Source organism: Anomaloglossus baeobatrachus, chromosome 4 (genome assembly GCF_048569485.1).
Source record: "Anomaloglossus baeobatrachus isolate aAnoBae1 chromosome 4, aAnoBae1.hap1, whole genome shotgun sequence".
Taxonomy (NCBI): domain Eukaryota; kingdom Metazoa; phylum Chordata; class Amphibia; order Anura; family Aromobatidae; genus Anomaloglossus; species Anomaloglossus baeobatrachus.
This window is the reverse complement of record NC_134356.1, coordinates 501,236,283-501,262,173: the sequence shown is the minus strand read 5'-3', so window position 1 is coordinate 501,262,173 and position 25,891 is coordinate 501,236,283. Positions and strand designations below refer to the sequence as shown.

The 25,891-nt window shown below is 41.5% G+C and overlaps 1 protein-coding gene across 2 annotated transcripts in view; it reads left to right on the top strand.

The window, feature by feature from the left end:
• Positions 1 to 21,823, top strand: part of FBN1 (fibrillin 1) — a 385,311-nt gene extending 363,488 nt beyond the window's left edge. For both annotated transcript variants that reach the window (XM_075345804.1, XM_075345803.1), the window contains exons 64-66: positions 1,561 to 1,792; positions 5,851 to 6,019; positions 20,275 to 21,823. In XM_075345804.1, coding sequence (XP_075201919.1) covers positions 1,561 to 1,792; positions 5,851 to 6,019; positions 20,275 to 20,664 — 791 coding nt within the window. In that variant the 3' untranslated portion in view covers positions 20,665 to 21,823. The remainder of the gene's footprint in view (positions 1 to 1,560; positions 1,793 to 5,850; positions 6,020 to 20,274) is intronic.
• The last annotated feature ends 4,068 nt before the right edge of the window (positions 21,824 to 25,891 follow it).

The window sequence follows — 25,891 nt, the reverse complement described above, 5'->3', positions numbered from 1 at the left end:
ACATGCTATTTCCACACTAGTTCTCTTTCTTTCTGTTGCCTACAAGTATTATTATTAACACAATTGTATCAGACGTGAAATTCATTTTTTTTATTTGAAAATTCTTTATTTTAACAACCATTGCACAACAACAACTCATCCAACAGCGGGGCGCAGCCCCAAGAGAGGATTTCAGGCAGCAATAATCTAAAATTGCAAAGAAAAATAAGTGAATAAATCTGTGACTCATAGAACATGAAAGACAATGTACCTGACTAAGTAGGTGAGGGGCCTGGGCAATGTATTTTTAACAATTAAGTAACCCAATGGGGTAAAAAAGGTGAAATGGGAAAGAAGAGAAAAAGCAGTCAAAAAACAAGAAAAGGGAAAGGTAAAAGAAAAAAAAAAGATGACTGTCCAGGATATGCTTACAGTGAAATGACTACTGTCCAAGAAAGACCTTATCTAACCAAGTTTGAGCGCTATGCTTGATTCGACCAATATTCTACAGTTTCTTGGAAAACCAACCAGTAGAATCAAGTCTTGCTAAAGGAGAAGGTATTGTTTTCCAATGATGAAATCAAGTTTCCATCCTCATAATCTCATTGATCATGGAGAACCTGAGACTTAATGATGGAGAATCTGGCCAACTCCATGAGAGGAATGCAAGAGTGAAATGCATTAATTAGGTGCTGAAGGAGATAAAATTTGTATCATTGACTAAGGATGTCACTGTGATGCAAGAGGTAGTTACCGGCCCGTAAGGTGAAAGATATGCCTTTGGACACAAACCCAGAATGACAAAAGAACACAACAAGACGAGAAAGTATGGAACCCTTCTCCTTCAAACATATCCAGCATAGCACAAGAACAGAAGGCTGTCCACTATGTAAGCTAGAAGTCGCACAATTCCATTTTAATAAAATCTTGTACCCACATGCCTGAAATCTAGAACTGATAGAAGACGTGAGGGAAAACCAAAAAACTCCTTTGCCTTTTTGTTTATCCAATAGAGAAATACCAAGATCTTGTTTCTAGTTCAGCAAATACGGGTATGTCAAATGGTTAGGCAGGGGTGGCAGCTGAGACCAAACTCATATAAAATAAAGAGACTGTATGTCATATGAAATTCATTTAATCAAGATTGTTGATTTCAGTGATGTAGCTGCAAAAGAATTGTATCCCTTTATCTACGATTGTCTACGATTAGAAAAAAAGGCTGCAATATCATTACCATTTAAAATGACTCCCCAGTATAGGGACTGTATTCTATGTCACTGGGTATATGGAGTAAGCACTGGCCAATCAGAGAGCAGGGGAGTGTTTCAGACTACACCAGCATAGATTACATCAGGTGGTTTGTCAATCATTGGGGTCAATTTATCACAATACAGAGAGGACACTAAAAGTGCAGATTGGTGAATGAGGGGTACAAAAGGAGGGCTCCATGTAATATAATTCTTTATACTTAATCATAAATTAAATTTTATTCCTGGATTACAGGGTCACTTTAAGTAGAAAATACTGTGGTACCTAAAACTTGCTAATTGTAATTTGTCTTTGTCTGGTGTTCCCTTGCAGACGAGAACGAGTGTCTGAGCAGCCTGGTGTGTGGAGGAGCCACGTGTCACAATACGTTGGGAAGCTTCAAGTGCATATGTCCTACAGGATTTCAGTTTGAACAGTTTGGTGGTTCTTGCCATGATGTCAATGAGTGCAGCTCTTCCCAGGCTCCATGTAGCTATGGCTGTTCCAATACAGAAGGAGGCTATGTATGCGGGTGCCCACCAGGGTACTTCAGAGTAGGACAAGGGTAACCATTTATATTTTATTTATAACCAGGAATGTTATTGGTATTATTTTTGTATGAAGAAAAATGGTGCGTGTCAGTTAAAAACTGATTCTCACATATTGTTAGGACATTCATTGAATGAATGTTAACCAAATTTTCCCAATTAGCTAAAACAAATTTCACTTTGTATCATGTTGGGGTGTAATAAAATATAACCTTAGTTAATTCAATAATAAATAGGTTAAAGGGAACAAACCATTAGGATTTTCATATATAAAGTAAATCCAGTGCTATACTGGTGCTAAGATGCTGCATCTAAGTATACCTTTTGTTCTGAGATTGGATATTTTATTTCAGAAATATGTGCAAGTAACATTCCAACAATGCACAGTTACTTGATTGACAGGTGCAACAGGAAGGGAATATGTGGGTTACGTCTTGCTATCTATTCCCACCCCTGTCTTCCTGTCTGGCCTTCCTCCCCCTTTCGCCGTCATAGACGTTAATTCCATCACAGGCAGACCGACAATGGCGGGAATACATAGCAAGACCCGACCCACATATTCCCTTTCTGTTGCACGTGTCAATCAAATAACAGTGCATTGCTGGAATTTTACTTGCACAAATTTCTGAAATATAACATCCAATCTCTGAACAAAAGGTATGCCTGGATTCATCATCCCAGTACCAGTATAGCACTGGCTTTACTTTATATATGTTGGTTCCCTTTAAGGCTAAGTACATACTGCATCTGTGACCACTGTCAAGTGCTGCCCAACAGTGGTCACCATCCTGATAGATGCTGAAGCATCCATCCACCATAGGGACCCATTGTAAAAATAAAACCTCATGCACCGCAAAGTATACATTTCTTTGCAGTGGTCCTCTGCAGAGTCTGCTGTGCTTCCAAGAAAAACAAATGGTATTCAAACTCATACTGGACATATGGAGGCCAAAAGAACACTGTTTTGGCCAACAATATGTATGGCAGAGCTGGGCAAACTGCGGCATGCTGGCCACATCAGGCCCTCTGGCTGGTCCACTCTGGTACGTGGACCAAAAGTGCCAATTGGCTGAAAAAAGTAGCCCAAGGGCCGCACCATGCCCTTGCCCGTCCACTGCCATTGCCCACTTCCTGATGACACAGCTATCTACATCCTGAGGAATCAGACAGTGGTGAATACATTGGTGGAAGATGGAGCTGCCAGCTTCATCTTTCATCAATCAGTATGTGTCAGACAGCTTGTTCCCAATTATCAGCCACTATAAATGCATCCGAAATCATGCTGCCTGGACGTTGGATAGCATTTTAATGTGATGGGGATTTTCAATAGGGCAGACTGGCAATAATTTCAGGGTAACCTAAGTGTTTCCTCATTTGATGTTGCCGTGATTCTGTAGCAGTCTGTGATCAAACAATATATGATGCAATGGTGTATGCCGCTCTCAACAGATATGGACTTATTGGATTACTTAATAAAAGTTGTGTTTTATTCAACCCCAATACATCACACAGCGAAAGACATTTCAGTTCCTGTATCAGGAGCATCTGATAAGGCTGCAAAATAGGAGCCTATTCATTCTTTGAGTAAAAAATTAAACTAGAGTAACAGAAGGTTTAATTGCTGGACGGGTGTCCCATGGTGGCTAAAATAAAGGAGTAGAAGCTCTCAGCTGGCCACTGTGCACCTTCATCTCCCTCCTTAGAGGTCAAACGATGTTATACAGAATCCGCTCATTGGTATCGCTTAGTTTCTGAACAGAATCAGAAACTAAGAGGCACAGTGGTCATCTCACCCGTTATTTGCACAATTCTGACACCTGATGTGCCTCTATGTACTATGAATATAAAGTCAGACCTTGGGCACATTTTCATAATTAGTAAAAATGTGAATTCTACCGTGGTTTCCAGAGCCATTAATTGCTTTTCTGTAGTCACTCAAATGACAGTTATCAAGATGCCCTTACAGCAGAAAATAATAAAAGCACTTCATGTTATTGGGCTGTATGGGACCCTAGCAGTTCTATTTTACCAATTATGAAAATGTGCCTGAAGTTTAACTTTAATCTATTTCACAAGCAAAAGTACAGCTAAAGATGTAATTAGATGCTACAGTGTGCTCTATGTGGAGGCAGTGATGTTCCTTCTGTTGGGAACAATTCTCAGAAACTGCTCTTGGCATGAAGAACTTTTAATGCCACCGCCCTTGGAACAAACTATGTAGAGCAAGGCTTATGTCATGTACTAGCATTCTCTAACTTCTCCGTTATTGTCTATATAAAGATGAAAAATGACAAAAAGCTCATTTCAGAATTATCTATTTGTTATTTTAGAAACAGTCTTGTTTTTTTTTTCAGAAATAATGTCTTATTGCATTATTTCTTAACTTTCATAACAAATTGTTTTCCGAATAGCAACATTACACATTAAAGAATTTAAAGGAGACCTGTCACGAAGTCAAAAGTATCTAATTTTTTAATTTTATTCCTACTGCTTTCTAGAAGAATCTGCTTTTTCTTTTTCATTTCATACAGTTCCAGAGACATGGTCTTTATTTATTTAGTGTTATTTGGTATTTTTATATGGTCTTTTTAAGTGGCCGTGGCTACAGGACTATCTGGGGATGTGTCTTTAGGCTCCTCTGTCTTATTAACCCCTTGTAAAGACCGTAAAAATGTGCACTGAATAAAAAGTTCATGTCTCTGGCACTGTGTGGTGTGATTTTAAAAAAGCAAAGAAAAATGTGGATAACTCAGGAGAACAGTAGGAATAAAATAAGACAAAACACTGGTTACTTTTGCCTGGTGACAGGGCCTCTTCAAAAAGAACCCTTCTTGTTGAACATGCTGCCTTAGATATAGAAGCTGAGCTGTTTGAGGTGATAAGATTCATTATAATTTATTGATTTAAATCCCTACTCACTCTTGAGTTGTGTGACGCAATAATTAACAGCCTTCCCTGTATGAGCAAGAAAGCAGAGACAGCTGAGAATCATGGAGAATGACCGTCTACTAGACTAATAGACCTTTGATGAATAGGGACTTGTAGCAATAAGTTACAATATATACTATATGCTCCTACACACATTAGACAAATGTTGGCCGAACCTGAAGATATCGGCGTGATTAGTCAACAGTCTAATGTGCATGGGGCTCTCCCAACTCTGCGGAAGAGGAGTATCTGGCATGTCCAATTTTGGACTGCTGATCCTTTTGTTCTCTGAGAGATATGCCCACACCAGAAAAGTCTGGCAGCAGCTATCACACAGTGAACACAGGAAGGCTAAGCTGAGTCAAATGCTCTTTTGTAGGGGAAAAATGGAATGCTAGCTGTCTGGTGAACCAAAGCTATCTTTTCCATATAATCTACTTAGCTAAAACTGTCAAATGTTTCTCTCCAAGGTGCCACCACTAGCCATTAAATTAGGCCCTGTGCTTTCCAAACGTGTCCTCATTTGCAGGAATTTGTCAAGAGAACTTTAATACCTGCTCTTTTCATATGATATTTTGATATAAGAGTCAAGGATGACCATGTGTAAAAATCACCCATATTAGAAGAGTCTAGGATGACCATGTCCAAAAATTACCCAATCTGTCTAGGTTGAAAGCATGCACAAATTGTTTTCTAGTTTCAGCACATGTGCAGTAAATCAATGATCCTGGGAAAAGTATACCCAGCTTCACAGTGCTTGCATGACAAACTGAAGACAGTGGTACATGTCGTCAATCAGGGCACATCAGTAGAGCTTTTAGCTTTTCCAGCTTCACTCTGCTCCTCACTTCTCCAGCAAGGTAACAGTTCATTCAGGGATTAGCGATTTTCTGATAAAGCACAGAACGTCATGTAACAAATAGGGGTTACTGTCATGAAAACCTTCTGATAGGTTCCTTTTCAAAGGGTGTACAATACCAAATATAATTGGTTTGAGGGCACTGGGTTTTTATGATGTATCTATATATTTCTTGAACCTGAGACTTTATACCCAGGCAATTAATAGGGGGATTATAATCCATAAATAAACAGAAGGCACCTCTTCTCTGTGATTACCTTCAGTGATATGTGTGTGCTCTTCTTCTAGACACTGCGTAACTGGAGCAGGATTGAGCAGAGCTCAGGATATGGCCGTCAGTGGGGAAATAGATGACAACTCTTTATCCCCAGAAGCATGCTATGATTGCAAGATCAATGGCTATCCCAAAAGAGGAAGAAAACGGAGGAGTGCCAATGACACAAATACAGAGGATGAGGTAATTATAATAAACTCTAAATGAAAATAAAAAACGTAAAAAGTATAACAGATATTTTCTTAAAAAACAAAATAGAAAAAAAAAATGAATGGTTGTATGGCAATTTCTTTTACTGTAAGTAAATCTACAATTCTGAGCTATATTTTATGTATATTCATAGAGGTGGAAGTCAGTTCTGCGGTCCAGATTGTGAAATGATAGCATCCTGCCTGTGTACAGCCGGCACTGCAGGGAGTTTAGTGCAGACATTGTTTGCGTTGGAACATGTTCTCCCTCTCGCGGTGACTACAAGCAGCCAGAATTAATGTCCGTGCAGGGGACTTGTATCAGAAAACAAAGCTTTGGCTCCTACTGCGCTATACTAAGACCTCATTTAGACATCAGTTACTTTCTCATACGCAGAAATGGACCGGTCTCCATCAATGTACTGGGTCAGATATAACTATCAGGGTTTTTATTGTATGAAACACTCACCCCCATAAAATGCAAAGCTTCTCCTACCTATTGCAATGTTAAAACAGACACCCATGTGCTGTCCTTGATTTTCACCTATCCACTGACTTACTTGGGTGATTTTGATCCATGACTCGGATCAAAATCGAACATGTCTAGATGATTTTTTTTCACGGACAGGATAGATTAAAAAAACACAGACTTGTAAATAGCCCCATTGACTAAAATGGATAGGTGCTCTATCCGTGAGAAATGGACATCTGGATGAGACCTAAGAGACAATGGAACAGGGGTTGTTATAGGGAGTCTGACACTCCCAAAACGCTAATTAAACCAGTTATACAAGTATGTATTGGACTTAGTCCGTATAAAAATGACATGTGTAGCATAGCTTTTAGTGGTTTAGTTGCCAAGGCACCATTATGCCGCCTCAGTTTGCATACTGAGCATTTTGTCAGATCTTGACATCCTGCAGTGGCGGGGTGGAGGTGGAGTTCAGGCAGTGATTGACTGAGTGCTGACAATCAAGATATGCCATTGTTCAGTATGCACATTGAGGGGATTAATTGCGCAGTGAGACTTTGTTCACGCCAAGAATGCTCCAAAGTCCCCTCACTTGCAAATGAAACAAATCATTTTTTTCCAACTAAACAACTAAAGGCCCCGTCACACTAAGCAACATTGCTAGCAACATCGCTGCTAACGAACAACTTTTGTGACGTTGCTAGCGATGTTGCTGTGTGTGACATCCAGCAACAACCTGGCCCCTGCTGTGAGGTCGTTGGTTGTTGCTGAATGTCCTGGGCCATTTTTTAGTTGTTGCTGTCCTGCTGTGAAGCACAGATCGCTGTGTGTGACAGCGAGACAGCAACAACTAAATGTGCAGGCAGCAGGAGCCGGCTTCTGCGGAGGCTGGTAACCAATGTAAACATCGGGTAACCAAGAAGCCCTGTCCTTGGTTACCCGATATTTACCTTTGATACCAGACTCAGCCGCTCTCACTGTCAGTGCCGGCTCCTGCTCTGTACACATGTAGCTGCAGGACACATCGGGTTAATTAACCCGATGTGTGCTGTAGCTAGGAGAGCAAGGAGCCAGCGCTAAGCAGTGTGCGCTGCTCCCTGCTCTGTGCACATTAGCTGCAGCACACATCAGGCAATTAACCCGATGTGTGCTGTAACTAGGAGAGCAGGGAGCCAGCGCTCAGTGTGCGCTGCTCCCTGCTCTCTGCACGTGTGGCTGGACACTGGTTGCTGGTGAGCTCACCAGCAACTCGTGTAGCCACGCTCCAGCGATCCCTGCCAGGTCAGGTTGCTGGTGGGATCGCTGGAGCGTCGCAGTGTGACAGCTCACCAGCAACCTCCTAGCAACTTACCAGCGATCCCTATCGTTGTTGGGATCGCTGGTAAGTTGCTTAGTGTGACTGGACGTTAAAACCTGTGGCCTAGTTCCTGTCTATTTGCCGTTGATCACTTAACAAACAAGTAAAATGCTAATTAATCTGGTGATGAGATTGTGCAGGGGATTAGATTTTAAGGGACAGAATGATTGTATTAGAAGTTGTTATGTGACCTTCATAGTACATCGCGGTTTCACCGGCTGGTAAATAAGTGCCCAAGAATTTAGGCTATGTGCGCACGCTGCGTTTTTGTGTGACCACAAAGATGCAGCGTTTTTGTGCGGTTTTGGCCGCTAAAAAATGCACAAAAACGCACCTGCGGTAAAAAACACATAAAAAAAAGCATGCGTTTTTGCGCATTTTTGTTGCTGCATTTTTTCCAATGTATTGCATGGGTGAAAAACGCTGGCAAAAACGCAGAAATAATTGACATGCTGCATCTTTGTGGTCACCATAAAAAATGCACCTAAAACAAAACTGCACTGTGCGGACAGCAAAAATGAAAACTCATAGACTTTGCTGGGGAAGCAAAGTCATGCAGTTTTTAGCCCAAAAACGCACCCGAAAAACGTGCAAAAACGCTGCGAAAAATGCACCGTGCGTACAAAGACTTAAGCTATGTGCGCACGTTGCGTACAAGCCCTGCAGAAATTTCTGCAGCGATCTGAAGAGCACATGTGCGCTTTAGATCGCTGCAGAAATGTCCGTAGTGAGCGCCGATTCCATGCGCTCTGCCTGCAGCTCCTGCCATAGACAGAGCAGGAGCTGCCGGCAAAGCGCAGGAAAGAAGTGACATGTCACTTCTTTTTGCGCAGCGCTTCGGCAGTAGCCGAAGCGCTGCGCTCTTAGACGCCACGTGCGCACGGCCCCTGCACAATCTCCATAGACTGTGCAGGGGCCGCAGGACGCATGCAGTTACGCTGCGCTACAAAGCGCAGCGTAACTGCATGTTTTTACGCAACGTGCGCACATAGCCTTACAGTCAATCAGCATCATTAGAAGACTTTTTCAAGGCTTTAAAGGGACTTCTTGGTTAAAGACCCCGTCACACTAAGCAACATCGCTAGCAACATCGCTGCTGATGGACAACTTTTGTGACGTAGCAGCGATGTTGCTAGTGATGTCGCTGTGTGTGACATCCAGCAACAACCTGGCCCCTGCTGTGAGGTCGCTGGTTGTTGCTGAATGGCCTGGACCATTTTTTAGTTGTTGCTGTCCCGCTGTGCAGCACAGATCGCTGTGTGTGACAGCGAGACAGCAACAACTAAATGTGCAGGCAGCAGGAGCCGGCTTCTGCGGACACTGGTAACCACGGAAAACATCGGGTAACCAAGAAGCCCTGTCCTTGGTTACCCGATATTTACCTTCATTACCAGCCTCCGCCGCTCTCACTGTCTGTGCCAGCTCCTGCTCCTTGCACGTGTAGCAGAGTACACATCGGGTAATTAACCCGATTGTGTACTGTAGCTAGGAGAGCAGGGAGCCAGCGCTAAGCAGTGTGCGCTGCTCCCTGCTCTCTGCACGTGTAGCTACAGCACACATCGGGTAATTAACCCGATGTGTGCTGTAGCTAGGAGAGCAGGGAGCCAGCACTAAGCAGTGTTTGCGGCTCCCTGCTCTCTGCACGTGTAGCTACAGCACACATCGGGTAATTAACAAGATGTGTGCTGTAGCTAGGAGAGCAGGGAGCCAGCGCTAAGCGGTGTGCGCTTCTCCCTGCTCTCTGCACGTGTAGCTGCGTGCGCTGGTAACCAAGGTAAATATCAGGTTGGTTACCCGATATTTACCTTAGTTACCAAGCGCAGCATCGCTTCAGTGCATCGCTGCTGGCTGGGGGCTGGTCACTGGTTGCTGGTGACAGCTCACCAGCAACCCGTGTAGCGATGCTCCAGCGATCCCTGCCAGGTCAGGTTGCTGGTGGGATCGCTGGAGCATCTGACTGTGTGACCTCTCACCAGCAACCTCCTAACAACTTACCAGCGATCCCTATCAGGTTGTATCGTTGTTGGGATCGCTGGTAAGTTGTTTAGTGTGACGGTACCTTTTAGTCAAATCATTGTTACTGGTGTAAGATCTATGACTGAAAGATAAAGATTCTGATAATGCCGATACCATCTACTTTTCTTGCTGGATAATAAGTAGGACATCAGCACTGAATGTAAAGGGTGCTTCACACGCTGCGACATCGCTAGCGATAGCACACGGCCCCGTCGTTCGTGCGACATTTGGTGCTCGCTGCCGTAGTGAACATTATCGCTACAGCAGCGTCACACGCACATACCTGGTCAGCGACGTCGCTGTGACCGCCGAACAATCCCTCCTTCAAGGGGGAGGTGCATTCGGCGTCATAGCGACGTCACTGCGGCGTCACTAAGCGGCCGCCCAATAGCAGAGGAGGGGCGGAGATGAGCGGCCGGAACATGCCGCCCACCTCCTATCTTCCTCATTGCCGGTGGACGTAGGTAGGAGATGTTCCTCGTTCCTGCGGTGTCACACATAGCAATGTGTGGTGCCGCAGGAACGACGAACAACATCGTACCTGTGGCAGCAGCGATATTAAGGAAAGGAGCGACGTGTCAACGATCACCGTTTTTGAACAATTTTGTGATCGTTAATCGTCGCTCCTTGGTGTCACACGCTGCGATGACGTTACCGGCGCCGGATGTGCGTCACTAACGACGTGACCCCGACGATATATCGGTAGTGATGTTGCAGTGTGTAAAGCACCCTTTACTCTTAAAATGTCAGCATGTTATAAGGTGTTCAATTTCAAGGACAAGATTTACAAAGAGATGTGACACCCCTATACACAGTAGAAAACACAGGATCCACCATTGACAAAAGATGAGGTCACAGCTCACCTACTCCCCCTCTTTTCACAACCTTTGTCTTATTCAGAGTCTTCTCAGATTACAACCTCATAAGACTTCTACATAAGCAAATTGGGTCTGGAGTAAGTATAATGCATATCCATGTGGTCAACAGGAAGTAAGCTTCTTAAATTTGTCCGAGAGGCCAATGTTGAAATTGCAAAACTTTTTTGTTATTACTATAGTGATATAAACAATAAAAAGAAAACATTACAAAAATACATTTAACATAAATAATCTAATTAATATAAAAATAAATCTAATTTAAACAGTAGGTCATTTTCTGACAATCACTGACTGCAGCATATAAATGGATAAATTGTCAGTGCTTGTGCAGATTGATTATCGTGGCAGCCAGGGGTCAGCTAAAGAAACTGATGGCTGCCTTGCTGGTCCTCCCATGAAGCCCAGTCTGTGGCTGGTCTTCATAGGGGAGCTGCAGTTTTACTATATACAGCCCTATAAGAGATCAAGGGAATGTAGTGTTAAGTTTCATAAAAGACCTAAAAGGGTTTTTCCATGAACAAAGTTAATTTTTATCTTCATTTTAATCAACAGATCTTGGAAAAATAATAATTTCCACAATTGGTTGTTTTGAAGAAAAATGTTCCTATGCTGAAATAATATTTTATACGGTATGTGCCCCTGCTATGTGCTGTGTAATGGCCGTGTCTGACCGTACAGGGACATGGTCTGATCATACCACATCACCTGAGCAGGGGAGGAAGTAAGAGAGTATGCAGATAGTACAGCACGAGATCACAGCTGATTATTTTGGTGTGGTAAAACATTTCCTTGCCTATTTTGAAAAAATGTTTTACCTCAAAGAAAGCATTTTTGTGATCCTGTGCTATAATGTGTGTATGGTTTTTTTACTTCCACCCCTGCCCAGGAGATGTGGTATGATCAGAACATGTCCCTGTATGGTCAGACACGGCCATTACACAGTACATAGCAGGGACACATTTAAAAGAATATCTTAGCACGTGAACATGTTTTTTAAAATAAGCATTTTTTAAGTCAAATCTATTGACTGGAAGGGCTCAAAAACGCTGGAAAAACGCAAAAAGAATTGACATGCTGCATCTTGAAAAACGCAGCCAAGATGCAGCCAAAAAAAGATGCCCAGTGTGGACAGCAAAATAGAAATCTCATAGACTTTGCTGGGAGAAGGAAATGCATGCATTTAGATGCATCTCTGTGACATCAAAAATTCACCAAAAGTACAGTAAAAGATGCAGTGTGTGAACATAGCCTACGACAGTAAGCGCTTTGGAGGAAAATAGGAGCAGGGAGGAAACAACAAGACAACGGGAGAACATAACTCCAAGCACAAAGCAATACAATTGCCTGCAGGACTGGAACACAACAGCATACAGACCAACACAGCAATAAACGATAGTGAGAGGACAGATTCCACCATCTTAAATAGAAAGTGAGCCAATGTGATTGGCTTCCAACATGTGATCCCAAAAGTAACAAGCAGGCTAGCAGAGGTTAGCTCTTGCTAGCCTGATCATGAATGAGCCCACAGCTGGTCGATGCACCCGAACCTACCTGTGTAGCTCAGAGCACCAGAGAAACCATAGAGTGAAGAGTCAGGATTTGTAATGTGAACAGTGTCTGATGCCTGCATGACAATCGATTAGTTTTCTGAAAAAATCTGAGTGACAATCTTTGGATTAAAATCAACTTTGTTCTTGGGATAACCCCTTTAAGAACAATGTAAATTAAAAAAAAAGTAAAAATTACGGTATATATTTTTTTTTAAATAACTAACCTTTTCCCATAAAGAAATAAGTAAAAAAAAAAAAATATTTTTCAATTGCCATATCTGTAAAAGTTTGATCTATTAAGGTAAAAATCATTTTAACTACACATTAAATCTTGAAAACAAAAAAAATCATATTGAAAAGCAAGAACTGTGTTTTTCTTTCAGTCGCTGCACTACTTACAATAAGATTCAATACAATAAAAAGGGATCAAAATGCTGGATATACAGTTGAAACCAGAAGTTTACATACACTATCTAAAAAGACACATCTGCATGTTTTTCTCTCTATCTGACATGAGACCAGAATAAACCTTTCCCGTCTTAGGGCAATCAGGATTAACAAAATTATTTATATTTGCCAAATGCCAGAATAATGAGAGAGAATGTTTTAAGGCATTTTTATTACTTTTTGCAAAGTCAAAAGTTTACATACACTAAAGGCCACTTTACACGCTGCGATCCCACTAGCGAGATTGCTAGCGAGCGTACTCGCCCCCGTCGTTTGTGCGTCACAGGCAAATCGCTGCCCGTGGCGCAGAACATCGCTAGGAACAGTCACACGAACTTACCTGCCTAGCGACGTCGCTGTGACCGGCGAACCGCCTCCTTTCTAAGGGGGCGGTTCGTTCGGCGTCATAGCGACGTCACTAAGCGGCCGCCAATAGAAGCGGAGGGGCGGAGATGAGCGGCCGTAACATTCCACCGGCGGCCGCAGGTACGATGTAGTTCTTCGTTCCTGCGGTGTCACACATAGCGATGTGTGCTGCCGCAGGAATAACGAACAACCTGCGTCCTGCAGCAGCAATGATAATCGGAAATAGACCGATGCATCAACGATAAGGTAAGTAATTTAGATCGTTAACGGTTGTGCGTGTGTTTCACACGCAACGACATCACTAACGAGGCCGGATGTGCGTCACGAATTCCGTGACCCCAACGACATCTCGTTAGCGATGTCGTTGCGTGTAAAGTGGCCTTTAGAGTACTATGCCTTTAAACAATATGGGACAACCCATATGATGATGTCAGGTTTATTGGCAACATCTGAGTTAATTAGAGACACATCTGTGGGTGTATTTTAATGCACACCTGAAACATACTGCTTTTTTGTGTAGCATCATCGGATAGTCAAAAGAAATCAGCCAAGATTCAGGAAGAGAATTGTGGACTTGCATAAATTTGGTTCATTCTTGGATGCAAGTTCCAGATACCTGAAGGTACCTCGTTCATCTGTATAAACAACTAAATGCAAGTACAATCAAGATGGGAATGTCCTGCCATCATACCGCTCAAGAAGGAGAAAGGTTCTGTGTACCAGAGATGAATGTGCTTTGGTCAGACATGTGCATATCAACCCAAGAACATAAGCAAAAGACCTTGTGAAGATGCTGGTGGAAGCTGTTAATATTGTGGCATTATCCACAGTGAAACAAGTACTATATTAACATGGGCTGAAAGGCTACTTTACCAGGAATAAGCCACAAAGGAAACATACAAATGCCAGATTAATGTTTGCAAATGCACACAGGAACAAGGAGCTTATTTTTTGGAGACATAGTATCATAGTATCATAGTTTTTAAGGTTGAAGGGAGACTCTAAAGGCCCTGTCACACACAGAGATAAATCTTTGGTAGATCTGTGGTTGCAGTGAAATTGTGGACAATCAGTGCCAGGTTTGTGGCTGTGTAAAAATGGAACAATATGTCCATGATTTCACTGCAACCGCAGATCTGCCAAAGATTTATCCCTGTGTGTGACGGGACCTTTAGTCCATCTAGTTCAACCCGTAGCCTAAAATGTTGATCCAGAGGAAGGCAAAAAAACCCCAATGTGGCAAACAAGTTCCAATGGGGAAACAATTTCCTTCCTGACTCCACATCCGGCAATCAGACTAGTTCCCTGGATCAACCATGGGACCATGGCCATGTCCCGTGGTCTTGCGAAACTTGAATTATTTGGCTATAATTACCATCGTTACATTTGCAGTAAAAAGGGAGAAGCTTTGAAGCCTTAAAACACCATCCCAACTGTGAAACACGGGGGTATCAACATCATGTTGTGGGGTTGTTTTGCTGCAGAAGGGACTGGTGCACTTCACAGAATAGATGGCATCATGAGGAAAGAAGATTATGTGGCAATACTGAAGCAATATCTCAAGACATCAGCCAGGAACTTAAAGCTTGGGCTGAAATGGGTCTTCTAAATAGACAATGACTCGAAGCCAAATGGCCTACTGCCAAATGGTTACAAAGTGGCTTAAGGATAACAAAGTAAATGTTTTGGAGTGGCCATCACAAAACCCTGATCTCAATCGTATTGAAAATGTATAGGTAAAGCTGAAAAGGCAGGTGCGAGCAAGGCGACCTACAAACATGGCTCAGTTACACCAGTTCTGTCAGGAGGAATGGGCCCAAAATCCTACCAACTATTGTGAGAAGCTTGTGGAAGGATAGCCAAAATGTTTAACCCAAGTCATGCAATTTAAGGGCAATGGTACCAAATAATAATGAAGTATATTTAAACTTTTGACTTTGCAGAAAGTAATAAAAATGCCTTTAAACATTCTCTCTCATTCTTCTGGCATTTGGCAATATAAATAATTTTGGTTCCTAATTGACCTAAAACGGGAAAGGTTTATTCTGATTTCATGTCAGAAATAAACTTTTGGTTTCAACTGTACACCAAAATGTGGTCAATTACCGATTCAGCGTAGCACGAAAAAACCCAGCCCATTATTTCTTCATTGAGGGAGAAATAAAAAGAAATGTGGTCTCAGAAAACAGCGAGACATTTACAAAGTTCAGAATTTCTTTGGACCACGAAAATGTAAAAAATAAAACCCTTGTAAGTTTACTATGACTGTACTTGTACTGACCTGAAAAATAAGGCTGCCAGGTCTTTTTAACATAATGAATGCTGTAAAAACAAAACCCAAAAAACAATTGTGAAATTGCAATGTTTTCACCATATTCCCACACTTCAAATCTTTTCCTAGTTTTCAATTTTTTCTTAGTCCAACATCGAGTGGTGTCAAGTTGTCCTGCAAACAAAAAAACCCTCATGTGCTGAAGGGGAAATACGTTATGGCTCGTAGAAGAAGGGAAGTAAAAAACAAAAGTGTAAAAAAAAAATCCCTGTGAAGAAAAGGTTAAGGGATGACTGGTTAAATTAAAGTTTCATGGGTGCTAACAACCATCACCAACAATCTCTTTCAGGCAATCATCTTGTTATCCGTACCAACATATGGTAGAAAACACACCGTTCACCATAGGTGATGGGCACAGCTCCCCTCCTCCCCCTTCCTACAAAATTACGTCTACCCACAACACTCTCCCATATAAATCAATGATGATTTCCAGACTGCAGGTTACTCTGTTCCATGTGGCTACTGAAAAGTATAACAATACCAAGTGGAGCTCAGGCAAGATGGTTACCTTCGTAGTCACATACAATAGGTTGAAAAACTTGTAGTTTGTTTGTTACTGAGCAGTTAAAGCTCTGAATCTACATCTGTATTAGTTTGCAGCCATTGGATCACAGTAATGTTATATTCACTATTTATCTGCCTATTTATAGTCTTAAAGCTTTAATTGTGATATTTTTCTTTGACTACAACCCCTGGCAAAAATTATGGAATCACCTGGCTCTGAGGATGTTCATTCAGTTGCTTACTTTTGTTTAAAAAAAAGCAGATCACAGACATGGCACAAAACTAACGTCATTTCAAATGGCAACTTTCTGGCTTTAAGAAACACTAAAAAAAATCATGAAAACACAATGTGCTAGCCAGTAACGGTTACTTTTCAAGACCAAACAAGGGGAAAAAATTATGCAATCACTCAATTATGAGGAAAAAATTATGGAATCACCCTGTAAATTTTCATTCCCAAAACTAGCACCTGTATCAAATAAGATCTGCTCGTTACGTTAGTCTGCATCTAAAAAGGAGTGATCACACACCTTGGAGAGCTGTTGCATCAAGTGGACTGACATGAATCATGGCTCCAACACGAGAGATGTCAATTGAAACAAAGGAGAGAAATATCAAACTCTTAAAAGAGGGTAAATCATCACGCAATGTTGCAAAAGATGTTGGTTGTCCACAGTCAACTGTGTCTAAAATCTGGACCAAATACAAACAACATGGGAAGGTTGTTAAAGGTAAACATACTGGTAGATCAAGGAAGACATCAAAGCGTCAAGACAGGAAACTTAAAGCAATATGTCTCCAAAACAGGAAATGCACAACAAAACAAATGAGGAATGAATGGGAGGAAACTGTAGTCAGTGTCTGGGACCGAACTGTAAGAAACGCCTAAAGGAAATGGGATTTACATACAGAAAAGCTAAACAATAAAAAGATGAGTGCCTGAAGAAAACATGCATATTTCCAGAATCAATGATGATATGGGGCTGCATGTCAGGTAAAGGCACTGAGGAGATGGTTGTCATTACATCTTCAATAAATGGCCAAGTTTACATTGTTTAAAAAAACTGAAGTCCTCAGTGGTTGATACCTTTTAATGGCTTACTAAAAAGATGGTAATAATAGCAACCTTTCGAGACTACTCGGGTCTCTTCAGGCTCGTTTACATTGAAATTTTTACACTTTTCTTATCCCATCAATTGAAAGGATGTTTGGGGATGATGAAATCATTTATTAAGATGATAATGCATTCTGCCATAGAGCAAAAACTGTGAAAACATTCCTTGAAAGAAGACACATAAGGTCAATGACATGGCCTGCAAATAGTCCGGATATCAAAATCCTATATGAAAATCTTTGGTGGAAGTTGAAGAAAATGGTCCATGACAAGGCTCCAACCTGCAAAACTGGCAAAACTGATCTGGCAACAGCAATCAGAGAAAGTTGGAGCCAGATTGATGAAGAGTACTGTTTGTCACTCATTAAGTCCATGCCTCAGAAACGGCAAGCTGTTATACAAGCAAGAGGTGGTGCAACAAAATACTAGTGATGTATTTGAGTGTTCTTTTGTTTGTTTGTTTTTCATGATTCCATAATTTTTTCCTCATAATTGAGTGATTCCATATTTTTTTCCCCCTGTTTGGTCTTGAAAAGTAACCGTTACTGGATAGCACCTTATGTTTTATGATTTTTTTAGTGTTTCTTAAAGCCAGAAAGTTTACATTAGAAATGACTTTAGTTTTGTGCCATGTCTGTGATCTGCTTTTTTTAAACAAAAGTAAACAACTGAATGAACATTCTCAGAGCCAGGTGATTCCATAACTTTTACCAGGGGTTGAAATAGTATTTTATTTCTTTGATAACATATACTTAATTTTATTTTTTCCCTGCTTCCAGAAACAATATAAATATATTAGTATAGAACACCTAAACTCCCCACTAGTCTTTGATCACTTTTTGCATTGATGACATCACGTCAACATTTGTGCCTGACAATCATTTGCCTAGATGGTGTTGTGCTGTAAACCTCAGCATCCACACAGAGGCATTCCTTGGGAACATTCCTGATGTCCCTAAACAGTTGAAACCCCCAAAAGTGACCCCATTATGGAAACTAGACACCTCAAGAAATGTATTAGATGTGTGGTGAGTAGTACCTTAAACCCACAGATGCTCCATAGAATTCTACAGCGTTGAGCTGTGAAAATGAAAAAATAAAATGTTTCCTACAAACATGTTGCTTTTGCTGTAAATTTTTAATTTTCTCCTGCATACACTGATAACCCATATGTGGTGGAAAACTACTTTTTGGGTGTACAACAGGGTTCAGAAGGGAAAAGGTGCTATTTAAATTTTGGAGCGCTATTTTGGCTGGAATAGATTGCAGACACCATATTACATTTAAAGAGCCCCTGATATGCCAAAACAGCAGAACCCCTAAGTGACCCCATTTTGTTAACTTCACCTTTGAGGAATTAAGCTTTTTTATTTTTCCATTGACAATGCTGTATGGAAGCTTGTTTTTTTGTGGGACGAGATGAACTTTTTAGGGATACCATACTTTTGTGTACTTGGCTTTTTGATTGCGTTTTATTCCAATTTTTTTTTTGGCGGTTTCATGAGAGCCTAATTTTTTCCACAAATTTTCTTTTTCTTTTACAGTGTTCACTGAAGGGGTTAACTAGTGAGATCGATTTATAGATTGGGTTGTTCCAGATGTGGCAATACCAAATATGTGTACTGTTTTTTATTTTTACATAAATATACATGCTTATTACTATAATGTGTTATTTTGTGATGTTTTAAAAAAATGTTTTTACTTTTTTACTTAGTCTCTATATGGGACATTAACCTTTACTAGTCTGATGCCATGTACAAGCATGGCAATGCATTACACCTGTCAGTTTGACACTGACAGAACGCCTATTAGACTATGCTCCTGGCAACGTCTAACAGGCTACTGTAGCCAGGTAACCCGAATGTCGTGATTTGACCTCAAGTTGCCTTGGCAATAATCAAGACCGCATGATGACATTGCGAGAGTCCCATCGGGTGTAAGAGGGAGACTCTTAACACATTTTAATCACATATGGCCCATAAGGCTATGTTCACATGTCCTGTAGTCATCCATTAGAACGGACCCAGCAATCCAATGATAAAAAAAACTTATGTAGACACAACTTTTTTGTCCAGCATAGAAAAAATGGATTTGAACTGGATCCATAAATTAACCATCCATACTTCTTTTATTTGAAAATTTAACAAACCTGTTTCCCATAGATTTCAGTGTTAAAAATGGATCCAGTTAAAATATATTTTTTTTCGGACAAAACATTTGTCTGCACAGCCTTTTTCTCAATGGATTGCTGCTAGATCTGTTCTAAAGAATGATTGCTGGACATGTGAACAGAGCCTTAAGGCTACTTTACACACTGCGATATCGGTCCCGATATCGCTAGCGTGGGTACCCGCCCCCATCTGTTGTGCGACACGGGCAAATCGCTGCGCGTGCCGCACAACATCGCGCAGACCCGCCACACATACTTACCTGCCCAGCGACGTCGCTGTGACCGGCGAACCGCCTCCTTTCTAAGGGGGCAGTCCGTGCGGCGTCACAGCGACGTCACTGAGCGGCCGCCCAATAGAAGCGGAGGGGCGAAGATGAGTGGCCGGAACATCCCGCCCACCTCCTTCCTTCCGCATAGCGGCCGGGAGGCAGGTAAGGAGAGGTTCCTCGTTCCTGCGGCGTCACACATAGCGATGTGTGCTGCCGCAGGAGCGACGAACTACATCGTTACTGCTGCAGTAACGATAATCGAGAATGGACCCCCATGTCACCGATGAGCGATTTTGCACGTTTTTGCAACAATGCAAAATCGCTCATCGGTGTCACACGCAGCAACATCGCTAATGCGGCCGGATGTGCGTCACAAATTCTGTGACCCCAACGACTCCGCATTAGCGATGTCGCAGCGTGTAAAGCCCCCTTTAGTCAGTTTTTTACAAACTTGGAAGATCCTTTTAATATTATTGGCGCGAAAAATGTCCTTAGAGATGGTAGCTGACTGCATGAAAGGTAATTAAGGCTTTTTTACACTGGTTCCATCTTTTCCAGCAATTCTATGACAGATCCTTTTGGAATGGATACATCCTGTTCAATTCTAATGTTTTGGGGTTTTTTTTACTGGCCAATATAGTGCAGAAGATTGTACTATTCTGTCCATCAAAGGGCAATGTGAACCTAAAACCATGCAACCATAAAGTCAGAGCTAAAGATGATTATATACGTATACAGAATTTTACTGATTTTCTTTTTCATTTTATTTTTTTAGGAGAAACCTGAGCTGGAAACCATTGTTAACCTCGCAAGTTGGGACCTTGAAAAAGCAACAATTCTTTCTTTTAACATTTCCCATTTACACACCAGAGACCGTATTCTTGAGCTCACTCCAGCGCTCACAACTCTACAGCATCACAATAGATATGTAATAGACTCTGGGAATGAAGACGGCTTATTCAGGCTCAATCAAAAAGATGGAATCAGTTACCTGCATGTGACTAAGAAGAAGCCAGTCCCCGGTGTTTTTGACCTAGAGATTAGCAGTTTTCCTCTTTTTAAGGAGAAGGAGCTTATCCAGCTTGAAGATAAACACGACAGAGACTACCTCACTGGTGAACTGGGTGACATTCTTAAAATGAAAATTAAGATCTTACTTCATTAAATCGCCAAACCAAAGAACAGCAAGAAAACAAAGATTGATAAGTAGACGTGAATGTTCCTTGCCCAATTTCACTGATTTCCCATAGCTTTGGTACAACCCTTCAAAAATATTTTTCCTATGAATAAAAAGCACTTTCTTCTCATGACCTATGCAAGGTACAGGATGATTATCTCAGCTCAACACAACCACTTTCTCAGGCTTCTTAGTATGTAGCTGAGCTACCTTCATATGGTGAATGCGCCAATTGTAGACTTGGAGACCTTTTGGAATGGAAGTCGGCCTTTGATGCTGAAGTGTTTGACAATTTCAGCAGAGGTACATGAAGTTGTTCTTGTGTTGGACTTCTCTGGTTTGTAGGTTCAAAGTTTTCCAATGCCACCTAAACTCACTAAGCCAGACATTTATGATACCTTTCGTTTTTGGTGCTAGTAACTTTTTCAAAACCTTTTGTATGAATGCACTGTAATATGTACACATTTTAGAAGTCATCCATTATTCTGTCTTTAACTTGTTAAAAATTTTACAAACTCAACCAAAGTTAGCTATAGTTTATCTCAATTATCTCTATATGTCATGTAAATGGCATGTGTGTATACTGTAATCAAGCTTTTATTTATCCTCGGAGCAATTGTAAACTAGATAGAAAACCTAAAATGTTTTTAGGTTTTTATTTTTAACGGTGCTTATAAAGACCAACTACTTGTATACAGAAGCCTAGTGGTGCCATTTCTGAAACTAGGTGAATGCACTGAGGTCAGATGACCACAAAGGATTATCAGAGAAAGATCAGTGCCATCCTACAACATATGACATACATTGCACATTGTAAGTACCCAACGGCATTCCTATGAAGGGCTCAATGTTATAGGTGCCATGATAAAACAGTAGTTTTTTTGTTACGACGCATATTTGTTACATTTTTCAATCAAACCAAAGTAGTTACGTTACAATATACTGTTAAAATCATACAACTATTACTGTATGCTTAGTTTAATGTTGGCGGGAGGACCATGACAGTATGCTTTCCTGTAATGTCCTGTGGTACTCGGTTTTACATAACTAAAATGAAACATCTGTTTTTCATCTTTGTGAAGACGTAAAAATTCTCATAAATTTACAGAATAAATCAGCAGCCAACCTACTGCTGTAAATGTTACAATGTGAACGTCTGAGGTTCGTTCTTCTGGAGTCTTTCATGCATTTTTCTATGGAACATTAATATGAGTTTACGTCTCATCAGGCCTGCTGTAAAGTTGCTAAATCATGCAAAATCTCAAATTTGTGACACTCATGCTTAATTCTATATTTCCACATGGACTTATTTATTTTTTTTTACCAGGGATTTTGCAATTCTTTATTGTATCCATTATTGATTTTCCCAATGTTATACCATGCGTTAAGTGGTATCTTCCCAGTAAACAGACCGTAGAAGGTGAGCTGAAATCCATTATTTTGTAAAATTAATGCATTAAGTGGTAAGTACAGATTTGTATTCACAGATACATTTATTTTGAACCTGTCACGGGGAGTTTGGCGCAAAACTCGCCAACTGTCATGGCGGCATCAGGCTCTGTTCACATTGCAGAGTTTGACACTGCGTCCAATGGTGTCTCTGCTGTTTCAGATCAACTTAGGCAGACCCGAGTGTTGACCTGCTGTCTGCACATTCATAGACAGGCTAGGAAGAGTTAACCTCTGCTAGCCTGATCATTAGGATTCTTTGATCACACGTTGTAAGGAAGCCAATCACTTCTGCTCCTCTCATTTTTAGGCTGGAGGAAATCTACCTACGCCAACTATAGTTTCAGTTGTGTTGGTTTGTGAGTCTGTGAGTTGTGGTGTCCAAGACGTGCTGAAGAACAAGTTTCTTTGTGTTTGGTGTTGTTGTGGAGTTTCCCATTGTCTTGTTGTTTCCACCCTGCTCTTATTTTCCTCCTAATCTCTTGTTGTGTTATATCTTTGTGTGCGTGCTGTGTGAGAGAGTTTTGGTTTCCCCTGTTTGTCCATTTCTGTGAGTTAAATCACACTTCTGTCCTGGCCCCCCTGGAGGAGGGATGGGAGTATAAGATTAGGGCTGATCCAGGAAGGAGACTCAGACATCCCCACCATTAGGAGTATATATGAGATTAGGCATAGCACAGGGCCCCCTAGTCTGAGGGTCAGCTTAGAGGCCCCAGTTTCTCATAGTGCCCCATGACACATGCACATTTAAAAACACATTTTTACATTCCATAGTTTGAAAAAGTTATGAGACAAGATAATTCCAATGGGCTTTTTGGCTTTGATCTGTTCCTAAGTGGAATTGATGTTTTTTACCAGGTGCAGTTCTAGTTATTTCAACAGGGATAATCAGTTTTTCTTTTATTTTCCAATTGAGTCTATTTTGTCTGGATTACACAATTCTGCTGGAAGTATATGGTGTTGGCAGAAACTTTTGTGTCTCTAAATCCAAGCCTGCATATTTTTTTCATGAAACTTCAAACCAAGCACAGGCACTTTGTGACCCCTTGGCATGGCCAAACAGCTCAGTGCATCTTCCCACCCAGTTGTTTTCCATTATTTCTGCCCTTTTCTGGCTCCTGTGAAACCAGAGCTTGCAATCAGAGAGGGGTGAAGCTAGAATGAAAACAGGCAGGTGGAAAGTTGCACTGAACTGCTCAGCAACGCCAAGCAGAGGCACTCAGTGCAATGTCGAACAGTTACAGTTGAATTTTGTGTTGACAGATATTATTGCTCAACAAATGTCCATTTTCATTGCAGTGGTTGAAATCTACAAAGAAAACAAAACCTGAATTAAAAATGAGGCTAAACAAAAATTTTGTGACTCTTGGCGGGTTTGTGCCATTTTGTCCAGCTCCGACAAAGTGGACAACCCCCGCTTGTCAAGTTCATGATGACTGATGGCTTTTCTTCCTCTCTAATTCCTACTCCAGTACCTGACTGGAGTAAGATTTGTGGGGAGCCAATTAAGGAGGCGCACTTCACGTCTTGGCTCATTTACATTAAGAGGCAAGCGTATCTATGAATCAAGCCACATACACTCCACCCTGTCCTATCAAGACCGACATGAAAAACGCTGGTTTTGGTGTATTGGGGCCGTTGTGCTTGCTGTAAAAATGTAAATGTAAATTGTATTCTGCCATGCAGTAATAGGACTTTATAGAAACCTTATGCATGTGCATAGTAATACAAGGTGTTGAGGACAGGGGCGGACATATTTTGGTGCAATCTGTGCAGCTGCAAAGGGGCTCAAGAGGTAATGGGGGCCACTACCTCCTCCAAAGTAGGTGGAATTGTGCATTTTGATGATTTATGAGACAGAAAAGGGCCCTTGTATTGTTTTTGCACAGGGGCCCTTTTTTGTCTGTGTCCTCCAGTGGTTGAGGATCTACAGTGAAAAATACAACATAAAATTAAACAACATATCATGTATGAAGGAGGATTTATGCTGTCATTCTGCATTTTCATGTCAAGATTCAAGCCTCCACCTTCTGATACACAATATTTTAATACATGTCCTTTATTTACTTATTTTAATCACTTATAGAGCTATTAATTCCACAGGTCTTTACAAAGATGATAATCACTGTCCCCATTGGGATCACAATCTAAATTCCTCTATCTGTATGTCTTTGGAGTGTAGGAGGAAACCCACACAAAGATGGGGAGAATATACAACACTTTGCAGATGTTGTCCTTGGTGGGATTTGAACCCAGGACCCCAGCTCTGCATGACTGCAGTGCTAACCACTGAGCCACCGTTCTGTCCATACTAAACCTGTAGAAAAAACTGGTACTCCTGACTTCAACCCTCCCACTACTTCTAGTGCTTATACCGAGCCAATATGCACAGATACTGTTATAAATGTTATGCTCTAGTGTGGACCTTGCTGTCCAGAAAACAGACCTGAGTACTCTTCCTGCGCTGTCTGTGCATAGTGAAAGATTACACTTTATAACAGGCAGTGGACTGCAAGTTAGACACAAGGGAGACATCTAGTGGGTGACAGGGGTAAGACAATTTTAAATAAAACAATTTACCATTTCCTGAATTAGTAAATACAATGATGTTGTGTTCTTCATTTATGAGAAGCAAGCAAAACCTGTGATTTTTATATTTGGCTAGATTAGGGGCTGGCTTACTGTATCTATGATATGAATCACTTATAACAAAGAATGCATAGTTATTTTGATTAGATATACATTGTTCTGCCTTCCTAGCATCAATCTGCTTGTAGAGGGAGGGGGCTCCCTTTTTGATCTGATTGCACTGTCTCCATGGTGACCCTGGGCCAAATAATGGCCATGGGGTCACCCACGTACTGTGATCTTTTAAGACCTGCTTTGAACAAGACCTGACATGCCTCCTGCCTTTGTGCCACTCTCTGATCTAATGCTCTGCACTGAGAGGAGGATCCGGGACAAGAACAGTGAACAGCGGGACTGAGGAAGTGAGCCCTCAAACCGAGACAGTCCCGCTGTGTTTGGAGGTAGCTGGGATGACATAATCTGTGTTGTATCAGCATTAGAGATGAGCGAACCGATCCCGGTTCGGCTCGAGGTCGGTTCGCCGAACGGAGCTCCCGTTCGAGTTCGGTTTGTCGAACGTTCAACGAACCGAACTCGAACTGCATAGGAAACAATGGCAGGCAATCACAAACACATAAAAACACCTAGAAAACACCCTCAAAGGTGTCCAAAAGGTGACAAACAACTCACAACACAACACAAACACATGGGAAAGTGACAAGGACAAATTCTCATGTGAAAACAAAACAGCGTTACGAGGAAAAAGAGGAGGACACAGATATAGGCATGGCATGCCCTTCTAAAATCATGTAAAACACCGCAAGGTAACTCCAAGCGGAGTCTCCCTTTTTTCAAAAACTTGGGCCACACAGACACCCCTTCAGTGGCAGCACTTGTGCCCCAGTTGTACACTTCACAGCTAGATTTCTTTCAAGCACATTCAAAAATACGCCATAATTAACCGTCCCCAGGATGAGACCGGGGTAGGTAGCAAAGTCTTTCCTGATCCCAGCTCTGTTCATCTTGGCTTCTTTTAAAAACAATGTAAGCAAGGGTTACTCCAAGCGGAGTCTCCCTTTTTTCCAAAAATTGGGCCCCACACACACCCACCCCTTCAGTGGCAGCAGTTGTGCCCCAGTTGTACACTTCACAGCTAGATTTGCATCAAGCACATTCAAAAATACGCCATACTTAACCG